Below are 13,093 nucleotides of genomic sequence, written 5' to 3' on the forward strand. Positions count from 1 at the left end.
GCATGTGTCCTTGACTGGAAGCAAACCTGGGACCTTCAGTCCAAGGCTGACGCTCTATCCACTGTGCCAAACCAGCTAGGGCTCTGCATTTCTTAAAAACGAGAAATGAGAGTTTACCTGTGACTGAAGTTTCAAGAAATAGTTTGGTGCTATTAGCTAATATCTTATAGTTAGAATACTATATCTGTAGTTCAGAAGTGCTTTGATTGGATTCCATTTTAGAAAGATATTCAAAATAACAAAAACATTCTTCTAACAGCAAATAATGTTCCCACTTTTTAAAAAATGTTTTTATTGATCTTTTAGAGAGAGGGAGAGAAACATTGATGTGAGAAACATTCATCAGTTGCCTCCCATAAGCACCCTGACCAGAGATCGAACCTGTAACCTAGGTATGTGCCCTGACTGGGGATCAAACCAGGTGACCTTTTGGATGACGCTCAACCAACTGACCACACTGGCCAGGGCTCTCCCACTTTTTATTTGACATATTGATATTTCCATAAACTTGTAAGTGGAGATAAGCTGTTCAATAAAAGCCATTTCATATGTACAATATACAGAAATTATTTAAAAGTCTGTTCATATAATGGATTCTTTGGGCACTAATAAAAAATTAGGATACAAATAAATGACTAAAAATGAAACTATCATTAAACCAAGAAACACAGGAACTGCACTTCATTTCAGGGGGTAAAAATATCAATCTTACTGTGTTAGAAGAATAAAATACATTTGTCATAGTATACATTATCATATTCCCTTAAAGCAGAGAGTAAAGTTTTAAATTAAAAAGTGTTCTTATTACTTGTCTATACATTTAGGAACTAACTTCATACCACTAGTTACACACCATTCTCTCATCATGCAAAAAAAACACCTCATTTATTTCCTAAGGTCTACTTAAGTCAAACAATAAACTAGTAATAGCAAATTAATTAGCAGGCTATAAATCAGAGCAGTGTAGAAATTCTGCAGTTGAATTGTATTTCTTGTCTATAGTACTGCTGCTATTAAATCCGTTTTGTCCACATATTAGAAGGAAAAAAACTAGGCATTGACAGTCAAAATAAGATTTTCATTGCTACAACAAATGACAGAATATGTGAGAAAAGGAAGAGTTCCTAATGTTACGGCAATCTTTGTGATCTATATATATAAAAGCCTAGGCGACTGGTCGACTGGTTGCTATGACGCACACTGACTATCAGGGGGCAGATGCTCAACACACAGGTGTAGACACATGGAACAGACTAATAAATCTCAGAGGGGAAGCGGCAGTGGGGAGGGCGGAAAAAGATTAACCAAAGATCTTATATGCATACTAGAGGCCTGGTGCATGGATTTGTGCACTGCTGCCCCCTCTTGCAATCTGGGACCCTTCGGGGGATGTTGGACTGCCAGTTTTGGCCCAATCCCTGTAGGCAGGCCGAGGGACACCACTGGTGCACGAATCTGTGTACCAGGCCTTTAGTTCTTTATAAAGGTAAAGGGTCATTGTGTGCATATATGTGGAAAGGAGTATGAAACAAAGGCAGGTGGTTAGGACAGACATATAAAGGGAATGCTGAAACTATATTAGAATTATATTTGTTTAAAAAAACTGAAGTCTGCCAATCAAGTGTACAAAAAAAGAGCAGACATTAGTGCAAGTTTAACCTGATAATTTATTTGTGGATAAAGCTAGTTTTGGTGAGGAAAAGTTTAATCCTTTCCCTGAAAACATAAACAAACTCAAAAGGAATTTTAAAGGTAGTAGGCCAGAAAATGCAATAGTAATTCTTGTAATCTTTTTTATTTAAAGAGAAAAATCAAGTTGAAATGTGTTAAAATACTTTTCAGATTGAATATTTATCAGCCTATATAATCTGTTGTTCAAATTGGATTTTGACTTAAAAAAATTTTATACGAGCTATCACATCTAGAAGTGAAGAAAATAAATTAAATCCCCTCCCCCTTCCCAAGATATTATTTAACCTCTAAAGCATAAAAAGCTATGTACTATCTTATACAAATTAACCAGTGTTCTTAAAAAAGTAATGCAATTTTGGACTGATGATATGCTGTATTTGTGGTGAAATACTAGGCACAAGAATATGTGTATATATATATATCAATTAGGCATTTTCAAGTCTAATTAGTCTCTAAAGTTATTTAATTCTTGGCAACATTGGTATGCATTTTGGTACTTAAGTCATGAATTGTAGAGAACAAGAGCAGTAAAGTATAGCAACAGGGTCTGTATCAACAATGAGTGTTGAACAAATCTCTTCTATGAACTCTGTGATTTGTTTTGCAGTTGGTCACTTGTAGTAGATCCTGCAAAGATAAAAGAAAAACAATCAACATAATTTGTTTATTGTATAGTCTCAACTTGGGAACTCCCTGAGCTAAAGTTCCCTTCCATCACCATTGATGATTAACAAATAAAAAGATCTAAAGAACAAATATGGTATATTTCACGTAGGTAAAATAGTCTGATATGAAAGAGTCTGCATACCCGCTTAAATATTCTAAAGAGCAGAACTGGAGTGTCAATTTGGTGACAAGACAAAAAGGTTTCAGACTCACATTTCTGTGAGTAAATCACAGGTGGATAGCTGAGTTAATTACAACTCAAATACCCAATGCTATAAAAAGATTGGCATTTATGTTATCAAAATTATAAAATTATAAAATGCTTAAATATATAAAATTTATATATTTTATAAAATATTTCTTCAGATTCTAAATATGCTACTTTTAAAAAAAATTAAAAAAACAATAAAACAGAGGTCAGGGGAGAGGGGAGAAGAATAACGCTAAAAAAGTAATGGGTTCTATAAAACCTGGAGATTTTAAAAGCTGATAAGAGTATTTTTTAAACCAAAACGGGTAGAGGATAAAGAACTTTCTTCCCTGTTTTATTTTATAGTCTTTTCTATCTTTGTATACTTTATGAAGCTAGATAGAATATATTCCTATGTAAGTAGTACTTCATCTCCACTGAAGAAAAATCAAGCACTGAGCTAATACAAATTTTAATCATTATCTTTAAATGATAAAATATACTTATGTACTATATGTGTGAAATCTAATATCTTACAAATAGAAAGACAAAAAGCTATTTTCAAAAGCTGTGGTTTAAAAAAAGAAATCCCTCTAACCTTTGGCACAGTGTTCCTGGTGCAAATTCCCAGAGGCAACTAAGGTAAGTATTTACAGTGTTTGACCAGTTATTAAGAACTGATATTGAAAGTCTGAGCAGAAACTGATGAAAACTCATAACCAAAGAAACATTCATTTTTAATACATCAAAATAAATTACTAAGATATAGGTGGTAAATGGGAAACAAAGACCAATTAGGAGAAAGGCCAACTAAAAATGAGTAATAAATTTTAAAAAAGACATATAACAATTATTCAAAATAAAGTTTGTTCAAGTTAAATATAAGCTAAACAGATTATAGCATATACAACGGAAATGAAATGCTGAATAAAGTAAACTGTATCACCCTGGCTCAATAGCTCAGTTGGTTAGGGCACCATCCCGATAGGCCAAGGTTTCAGGTTTGATCCCAGGTCAGGAATCAATCAGTGAATACAAAAATAAGTGAGACAACAAATTAATGTGTTTTATTTTCTCCGTCTTTCTCCATTCCTCTCTTTCTCTAACATCAATAAATAAAAATTAAAAAATGAAACAGAAAACTATACAAATGGCTAAATAAAGCCTAATATGGAATATCAAAAAATACTGTAATAATATTTTTATTATAATGAGACAGCTATCAGATTCTATCACAGAATACTGATATTTCACATATGCTCACCAAAACAATATAATAATTTACTTTCCTAAGACTTAGCCATCCAAAGCACAACAATAAAGTTACATCTCAACTGAAAAGCATGTTTGCAATTACAAAGAGTAGGTAAAACAGGCACAACATCTGCATTAGTGGTGTAGAAGATTCACCTACATGGAATACCAAAATAACAGCTTGCTAAAAATAAATAAATAAAATCTATTTCCTATGACTGATCAAGAGTTGGTAGGCCGCAGGGGCAGACTGTCTGATACTTAAAAAAACAAAACAAGCCCTGGCCTGTGTTGCTCAATGGTTAGTCAGCCTGAGCACTGAAGAGTCAAGGGTTCAATTCCTGGTCAAGGGCATGTACCTGGATTGTAGGTTCCATTCCCAGCCCCAGTGAAGAGCGTGTGCAAAGGGCAACCAATCAAGAGACACATGATGTTTCTCTCTCTCCCTCTGCCCCCTTCCATTCTCTCTAAAAAAACCAATGGAAAAAATATCCTCAGGTGAGGATTTATAAAAAACCAATTAGCCAAATAACCTGTCAATCCAAGAGTCAAAAGAATCAACACTGAAAACATATCATACAATTTGTACCCAAAGGGATATTAAAACAAATCTTCCATATTAAAAACATTTTTTCTAAAGTTTAAACCTTAGATTATGAAATATCAAAAAGGATCTAAAACATTAAAAACAAAATACAGCTTAATATGAAGACAAGCATCATTGCTTAAAATCAAGTAAACCAAAACACATTAATATATAATATAAAATATGGTCTTAAATCAACTCTTGGCATAAAAACTTTATTATTTTGAGATTGGCCACAGGTGTTTAAATTTTAGAAACTTTTGGCATAATTGAGTGCCAGCAAAATATTCTGAGATTATTCAAGTTTAAACCAAAATAAAGTCTATTAGGTACAAAGGATTTCAAATGTCTCAGGAATATTTCTTAAACACCTAACCTTGATTTGATTCTTCCATATTCATACTTTCTCCAGTTGCACTCTCTAACATTTCTTCATCTTCATCATCTTCATGTAGATCTTTTGAAATTAATTGCCTAGCTAATTTCATATTCAGTCCTTCATTGTAGTGAAGCTTCCTTTTCATTTCAAACTGTCGCTTTTTTTCTATAAAATACAAAAAATAGACTTAGAAGTCTTTAGCTCAAGGACTGGCAAACTTTACAGCCTATATCTGTTGGTACTGCTGGAACACAGTGATGCTCATTTGTTTTTGTAATGTTTAAGGTTGCTTTTGTGCTCAAAGGCAGAGCTGAGTAGCTGCAATAGACCAATATGGCATATAAAACCGGAAATATTTACTTTCTAGCCTTTAAAGAAAAAGTTTGTCAATTTCTGCTTTAGATAGTTCAGGAATATCTTAATTGAAATACAAGAATAAAGCCATTGAGTAGCTCTATTTGTGAAGAAAATTTAAAGATACTGAAAAACTTTCCAGAAAGAGTTGAATAGGGGAAAAAAGCAAACTGTAATACTGTGTGTGTGTGTGTGTGTGTGTGTATTGACAGTCTGAGCAGAAACTGATGAATACTATGCAGAAGTATTATATACAAAGCCTGCATGTATGTGCATGCATACATATGGAGAGAAAATAAGACTCAATAAGTAACAGTGGGTAATTCTGGGCCAAGAAACTATAGAATAATATTCATATTTTCAAGTTTTTATTTTTATAATTAAAAAATTTCTTTAAGAAATTCTTACTATTCATTAAGAAATTACTAGGATATAAAAAAATGCTGGCTAAAAACGCAATCTGAAGAGTAATTTTAAGAAAAACCTATTGTTAAAGTTATTATAGTGAAGGAATTACGGACTATTCTTTTATTTATATTCACCATAGAAACATTAAACAAGCAACAAATAAACATAGCTGATCATAATTAATAGACAGCATTTTAAAGATCAACTGTTTATGAAGAAATAAGTCTTAAGATTTTAAAATTTCTTAGACCTGTAAATTAAAAAACAAAAAAGGGGGTTGATATAAAATTGCCAACTATTTATTTTGTCAAACAAGAGAGCATTCAAACTCATTCACCATAGTTTTATTATGGCATTCATAAAAATATTTTAATGCCAAAAAAGGCATAAATAAATAGAAATCTCTCGGAATACAGCTATTCAAGGTACTTCCTCAATGTCCTCAAAATCCAAGTTTTTATCATTATGTATACTTATGTTTTACAGGCATTTATAGTTCATATCACCACTCATCAATCACTTTCAGGAAAGTTCTGAGACCAACATCCATTTCAGCATTCCATAAAGATCTTGCCAAGTATCTTTCTTCTTCTCTGCTTATAGATTCCTTTGTGATTTGTTTTAGAGTACCATATTGTAAAGAGGATTGAAATTAAGAAAGAAAAAAAAAAAGACCATTAAAGAGACCAAGTTCTCATGACTAAATTTTTAGTTATGCCTTTAAAGTATTCTGATGATGTAGTACAAAGCAATATAAAAAAATAAAACATTCTAATTGCCTCCAATACCATATAAATTTACTAAAAAGGTAACACTTTTTCTCATTACAAAGTAACACAATTTCATGAGAAGCATAGTAAAATTCTGCCATGTACAGAGCAAGTTTACATAATTTAAAAATGATTATAAAGTATGAGTACAATTTTATCCCCTATATCACAGATTCCTGATTTCCCCCTTTATATTTTCAATGTTTTTTACTATGTAATATACATACATTTTTGTGTATTTGTTCTATTATCTTTGTAATATTAACTAGTGTGGTTTCAAACTGTGCTTCATGACTATTGAGTCACAACTAGCATTTAAAGAAAAAAAGAAAAACGGAAAAAACTGACACATCACATATAGTAAAGGGGAATACTCTTGTGTACTTTTTATGTTTGTAATTTTATGTACACATGTATATTAAATGGGATTTCATTAAATATGTTTAAAAAAACATTAAACACTGGGAAACTGAATTACTAGATCAAAAGATGTTTTGTTTTGTTTTTAGTTTTCATTTTCCATGCCTACCAATAGTAATAGGAGTAACCTATTTCTCCACATTCACACCAAAACAGATATTGTCTTTCTTTTTAATCCTTGTTGATCTGAAAGGAAAGAAAGGTACCATGACACTTTTAATTTGTAGTTCCTTATTCCTAGGAGTTGATATAATAGTATATTTGTTTTGGTGAATTATATTTATAGCCTAAGAAAATTATTTCTTTTTAATTTTAAGAGATAATAAACTTAGTATTACTTATTACAGATATATTCTAGTTTTGGAATACTCAAAATTTATTACATAATTTAATAAATTTCTATTCACTTCACAGAAAGCTGCTAATATACAAATGGTCTTATTCTTCTTTGAATATATTCATTTCATCTATAATCCTTGTATGGCAAAGCAACATAATGCAGAGTACAAGGACATTCCGATTTCAAGCCCAGATGTAATAATAATGAACTAACCATATGGACTAGACAAGTGAATTATTCTTTTTATATTTTCTTTTACTATCCTACAAACTAATATAATGGAGAATATACCAATTATTTTAAGTTCTTAAAAGTTAGTATTTACTGAGCACTTAAAATATGCCAAGAAGCAGTGCTAATACCAATGGCTCTCAATATTTCTAAAGCTCCCGATTTATAAATGAGGAAATGTAGACTCAGAGAAATTAAGTAAATTAGACAAGTGACATATCTGGAGTACAAACTTAGATCTGACTCCACAGTCAGTATCTTAATTATTATGCTATCAGTTACAAGACAATTTTTTCTAAAAACTTCTGTCAATAAACAAGGCTTTTTATAAAACATGTAATTTGTTTATAAGTAATAAACATCTATACGTATATATGCATCAGTAACTCTACTAGTGGAAACTGAACATGTGAAATTGCCAACTATTCAATAGTTCCCCCTGCTGGCTAATTCCCAGAAGTACAATTTAAGGAAAAAACCCTTAATGAAAATTGTCAATATAGGTTAATAATAAATTCCCTGTTCTCAATGGATCATGTTTTTAGAGAATAATGAAAAAAACAAGATATAGAATTTCTATCTGAAACCCTTTTAAGGGTCTTTTGGGGTATATGTTGGGAAAATATAAGTCAGGAAGTCACTGTGGATACAAAATATATAATACAATTTGAGATTATGCTATGACAATTAGGCTCAGACTATCATAATTTCATTGAATAATCTATATTCTAAGGATGTGAGGAAGGAATAACTAATTATACCTTAGCAGCTGCCTATGACAAAGACTCTGAACTTCTTTTACAATATGTAGTCTCTACATTTCAAAGCTCTAATAAGTACACTACTACTCTCTTTTTTTCTTTTTCTGAGGGTATGTGGGTGTTTCTTGCATCTTTTTTTCCTACACATAGGCTTATGGTTTTTTTCCTTTTAAAAACAGTTTAAAATAAATTATATAAACAATTTTTAGTTCTTAAAACGATTCTACATTCATATGATTCAAAAGGTATAAAAAGCAAGGTGAAATATCTTCCTTCTCTCCGAACCTCCATACATAACCACTGTTACTGCAAAAACAGAAATAATGAGTAGATAGCAATGCCTTACTGTATATGTGCTATATGGGCTACAAGGGCCTTTTCCATCCTTGTTGAGAGGTTATCTTTATCTTCTTTCCTATGACACTATCATTCTTTGTATGATGGAACCTAATAAAATTCTTCTTACTTTGCCTGATTATCTGGAATTATTAAGTTTTTTCTGCCTTGAAACAGAAAAAGCACAAACCGGGAAATAAGCTTTTATTTCTATCCACTTTAAAACCAAACACTCAATGACTCTAAAAGCGTTAATCTAATAAATATTTACTGAGCATCTACTCTATGCCAGGCACTAAAAAAGTACAAAGGAACATCAATAATTACTTTAAAGATGGTAATATTTTCCCAAATTCTTGATATCGAGGTGGAAAACACTGTCAATACAATAAACACACATAAGTAGAATTTGAATTTAAAAATGTTGCTCCCAATCTCTCTCATCCACTTTCCAAAAAAGAAAACCATTTTACAATCTTCCAAATAATGGGTTTATTTTAAGCAAAAATTATTAGCATAATGCTGAAAGCAGAACAGCAAATAAAACTACCTTGTTCTTCAGGTGAGAGGTCACCGTCTTCATCTTCACTGCTTTCTTGTACATGAACCTGATACTTTGACTCCGAGCCTTCAGCAGCAGCTAATCTAAACAATCATTTGCAAAGAAATCAACACTCTGATATTCTTATATTTATAACTCAGTGACAACTTTTGAGTACCATTAAAACATCTAAAGCTCATTAACATACTAGCTATAACTTGATGAGGAAAATAAAAAGCAAGAGAGTGAGATGGGTGTAGAAACCAATACGCAACAAGAAGACTGGAGGGTGAGAAATCAATGAACAGCAAAGAAATAGAGCTTTTGTTTAGAAATGCAATTATTTTTGCCTTCCTCACATTTATCTTTAAAACTCAGGAGGCAGCAATATCAAAAAAAAACAAAACAAAAAACCACAATCAGTGTACTAGGCTCTGGTACTCTAATCTTTCTGTCACCTGCATACCTTGATTTTAATCTAGAAACAAGGCTATAAAAGTTGTTACGAAAAATCCAGATATACTTAGCACATGCTTTTTATTTACACTCGTACAAGTAAAATGCCTTTAACTCTGCACAATTAAAAACAGCATAAGTGTAAGTGCCCTGGCTGGTTTGGCTCAGTTGGATAGAGCATTGGCCTGCGAACTGAAGTTCCCGGGTTTGATTCCGGTCAAGGGCACATGCCGGGTTGCGGGCTCGGTCCTGGGTGGGAGGCTTACAGGAGGCAGCCAATCCATGATTCTCTCTCATCATGGATGTTTCTGTTTCTCTCTCTCTCTCTCTCTCTCTCTCTCTGAAAACATTAAAAAATATATTTAAAAAAACCCCAGCATAAGTGAAATGCTTTATAGTCAACAGTACTTACTTCTTAGCTAATGTATCTGGGGTCAGGGCTTCAGTGGTTTCTGAATCACTCAATGCATCTTCATCATCACCTATCATACTAGGACAACAAGCAGATTATAATTAATAATGGAACTATAATTTTTCAAGCAGAAAAACAAGGTAAATATAATCCAATTGACTTACTTAAAATATCAAGACATTTATAGCTCTGTTGTCATCTTTGAAGTTTAATTTGTTTCAATTCAATGCAAATATTTAAAAGTAAATGATTAAAAAACAACAACACTACTGCAACCATGAAGATAAATATTGAAAATTCAAACCATCTGAAAAAAATACTTCGATTATTCCATCCAGTGGGGGTGGGGGGACAAATAATGCAAAAACAAACTAACAAAACCATCTCACTGTCTATTTTACAATATGTACTGTTACATAACCTGAAGATGAGACAAAGGGATCTATGCAGACATAAGGTTAGGTAAAATAACAAAACTGGACCCTAAAGACCTCATTCAGGAAGTTTTAAACGCTATTTAGCTTTCTAGATCTACCCTCTAATGAAGTATATGCTCCCCACTTAATTGCAAAAATGGGCATCTTTAATTTTCAAGCCACTGAAAAGTATATAAAACAGAATTTAGCTACATATAGAGAGATATAAATATATACCTATATATCTACATACCTATATGACTTATACCTTTCCTGGTTTGTTAAGGAGGCAAGTAAAATAAGTGCTATGGTTTAAATGATGCTCTTTTTCCAAGTGAAGTTGGAATAAACTCATTTACATTAAGCAGGGGACAGAATCATCTATCAATTTGAAGAACTCTTTTATAAAAAATCTAGGCTTTGTTATAAAATTTACAGATGAATTACATGTGTATATGTATACACACACACACACACACACACACAGTGGAGCAAAAGTAGGCTTAGAGTACACGAAACAGTTTATTCTTGTATTATTATTTATTGTCTTATTTTCCATACAAACAACTATAAACTTACCTTTTTTATTTTTATTCCTCACCTGAGGACATTTTTCCATTGCTTTTCAGAGAGAGTATATGGGGAGGGGGGAGAAAGAAAAATTGATGTGAGACACATGTATCGGTTGCCTCCTGCATGTGCCTGAATGGGGCCAGGGATCGAACCTGCAACCCAGGAACAGGCCCTTGACTGGGGATTGAACCTGAAATCCTTTGATATGTGTGGGCCAACACTCATCACTGAGCAACAATGGCCAGGGCTATAAAAAGCATCTTAAAGAAAAAAAAAAGCTCTTTAAGAAAAAGAGCTGGTAAAACTGAGCACCACATTGAGAAAACCTAAGCACATACATTTGTACATACACACAGCCTCAATCATTTAGGGACCAAATAACTTTAGAGACTCTCAGAGGAAGAATATGGGTAAGGGAGAGGGAGAGGGAGAAAAAGGCTATGGTTGTAAGCTTGACCAGTCCGACCCTGCAGGCCTAGGTAGCTAAGGGATGTGGGCTACAGGAGGGGAGGGGGGTGTGGGGGGTGAGTATGTTTGTGTGCACCTGCAGCAAGTGCTGCCTAAATAAAGCTTGATAGAGTTCAGAGAATGGCAACAACAGGAAAGAAGCAGATTTGAAATTCACAAGAACATTGTAAACATCTTGCCCTTGTTTAGCTTTGTGTGATCTGACTATAAAATAAAGCTTCAGCTCACAGGCTGTGTCACTGTTTCCTCATCCAGGCACAGTGATCTACCTGGTCCCAACTGTATTCATGTGTGTCTTCTTTAATCCTTCACCGCCCCTCCTCAGTTCACCACTGGCCGTGCTGGACGTGGTTCATCTACCATTCAGATTTATTATATTTTAACTATAAAGCCTAAAAATAATGAGTACAGCTATTTTTTTGAATTATGTTCGATCTAAAGTCTTTCAGGATACTATCTCCAACACAGGTGAGTAAGGGGTATCTACTACTTTTATTATTACTTAATTTTAATTTTGTTTCAATTACAGTTTACTTTCAATATTATTTTATATTGGTTTTAGGTATACAACATAGTGGTTAGACAATCATACTTTACAAAGTGTCCCCTGAAATTTCCAGTACCCACCTAGCACCATACATATTGACTATATTCTCTATACTGTACTTTAATATCCCCGTGAAAGAAGTGAAGGGATTAAGAGGTACAAATTGGTAGTTACAAAACAGTCTACTACTTTTACTGAAAAGGAAGAAAGCACCGACTTTGGCTTCTGGTACAATAAACGTTTTAAGATATGTCTTAAAGTAGATCTATAATTAGGAGGAAACAATATAAACTTTCCATAAGTAATATGTCTATTTTCCCCCTCAAGTTTATTAGTATTAGTGTTTCAGTATCTGTACTATTTCCTTCTTTCTACCCTTGCCAAAATCATGTTTATTCTTTTTACTGTTTTTATCATCAAGTTATCTCAGCTTCTTCCAAAGATTTCATCCACTGATTTAAAACAGAATTACTTAACTCTATTTTAACAATAACTTCTGGATTTATGAACTTACACTTCAATGACAAAATATTTCAGTCCTGAAAATCTTTATTTTTTTGATACAAGTTAAGGCATGCTCTGTATTAGGTATTTCTACTTATTTAGAACTCCATCTGCTCAAAATGCTTATTGGCACATTATTTTTGTCTTTATACTAATAACTGCCACATACTATGATTTTAAAAATTTTGAAGACTCAAAATTGCCAATAATAACAATGCAATAATATAAACTACAATATTATGTAAGTAAAAAATAAGGACACCAAACAGTAGTAATAACCACTTGTCTTTGAATGGGTTAAAAAATAGTTAACATCTGTGAAGTTATTTTCTGCAAAGAGAGTAAATCCCTGATTTCTATTTTGGAAGCAAACACACCCAATTTTAAAGTTACATCCTATCTAATAAAAGAGAAACATGGTAATTAGCCGTACGTTCGCTACCCTTCCCATTGGCTAAAAAGGGCAATATGCAAATTAACTACCAGCCAAAATGGCGGCTGGCAGCCGGGCAGCTTGAAGCGAACATGAGGCTTGCTTGCTTCAGTGACGGAGGACTCCAACGGTCCCTGCCAGTAGCTGTTAGCCTTTGAGCTTGTAGTTTGAAACATTGTTACAAATATAGAAGCTAAACAAAACCCCAGAAACCTGCTTTCAGCCAGCCGGGATCTCAGAGCTGGAGTTGAAACAGAGTTTCGATTACAGAACCCAAACAAACTAGATACCTGCTTTCAGCAGCGGAGGCCTAAGAGCTGGAGCCAAGCCTAAGAGCTAAAGCTGGCCAAGCATAA

The 13,093-nt window shown here is 33.0% G+C and overlaps 1 protein-coding gene across 3 annotated transcripts in view; it reads right to left on the reverse strand.

The window, feature by feature from the left end:
- Positions 1 to 1,647: 1,647 nt before the first annotated feature.
- Positions 1,648 to 13,093, reverse strand: part of PPP1R2 (protein phosphatase 1 regulatory inhibitor subunit 2) — a 12,637-nt gene continuing 1,191 nt past the window's right edge. The window contains exons 2-5 of one of the 3 annotated variants that reach the window (XM_006753372.2): positions 9,797 to 9,874; positions 8,938 to 9,032; positions 4,765 to 4,932; positions 1,648 to 2,319 (exon numbers count right to left, since the gene is read on the reverse strand). In XM_006753372.2, coding sequence (XP_006753435.2) covers positions 2,273 to 2,319; positions 4,765 to 4,932; positions 8,938 to 9,032; positions 9,797 to 9,874 — 388 coding nt within the window. In that variant the 3' untranslated portion in view covers positions 1,648 to 2,272. Of the gene's footprint in view, positions 2,320 to 4,764; positions 4,933 to 6,013; positions 6,154 to 8,937; positions 9,033 to 9,796; positions 9,875 to 13,093 lie in introns of those variants that run through there. The other 2 variants (XM_015562402.1, XM_015562405.1) reach the window with 2 other exon arrangements.

Source organism: Myotis davidii, unplaced genomic scaffold, assembly GCF_000327345.1.
Source record: "Myotis davidii unplaced genomic scaffold, ASM32734v1 scaffold571, whole genome shotgun sequence".
In the NCBI taxonomy this organism is placed as follows: Eukaryota; Metazoa; Chordata; class Mammalia; order Chiroptera; family Vespertilionidae; genus Myotis; species Myotis davidii.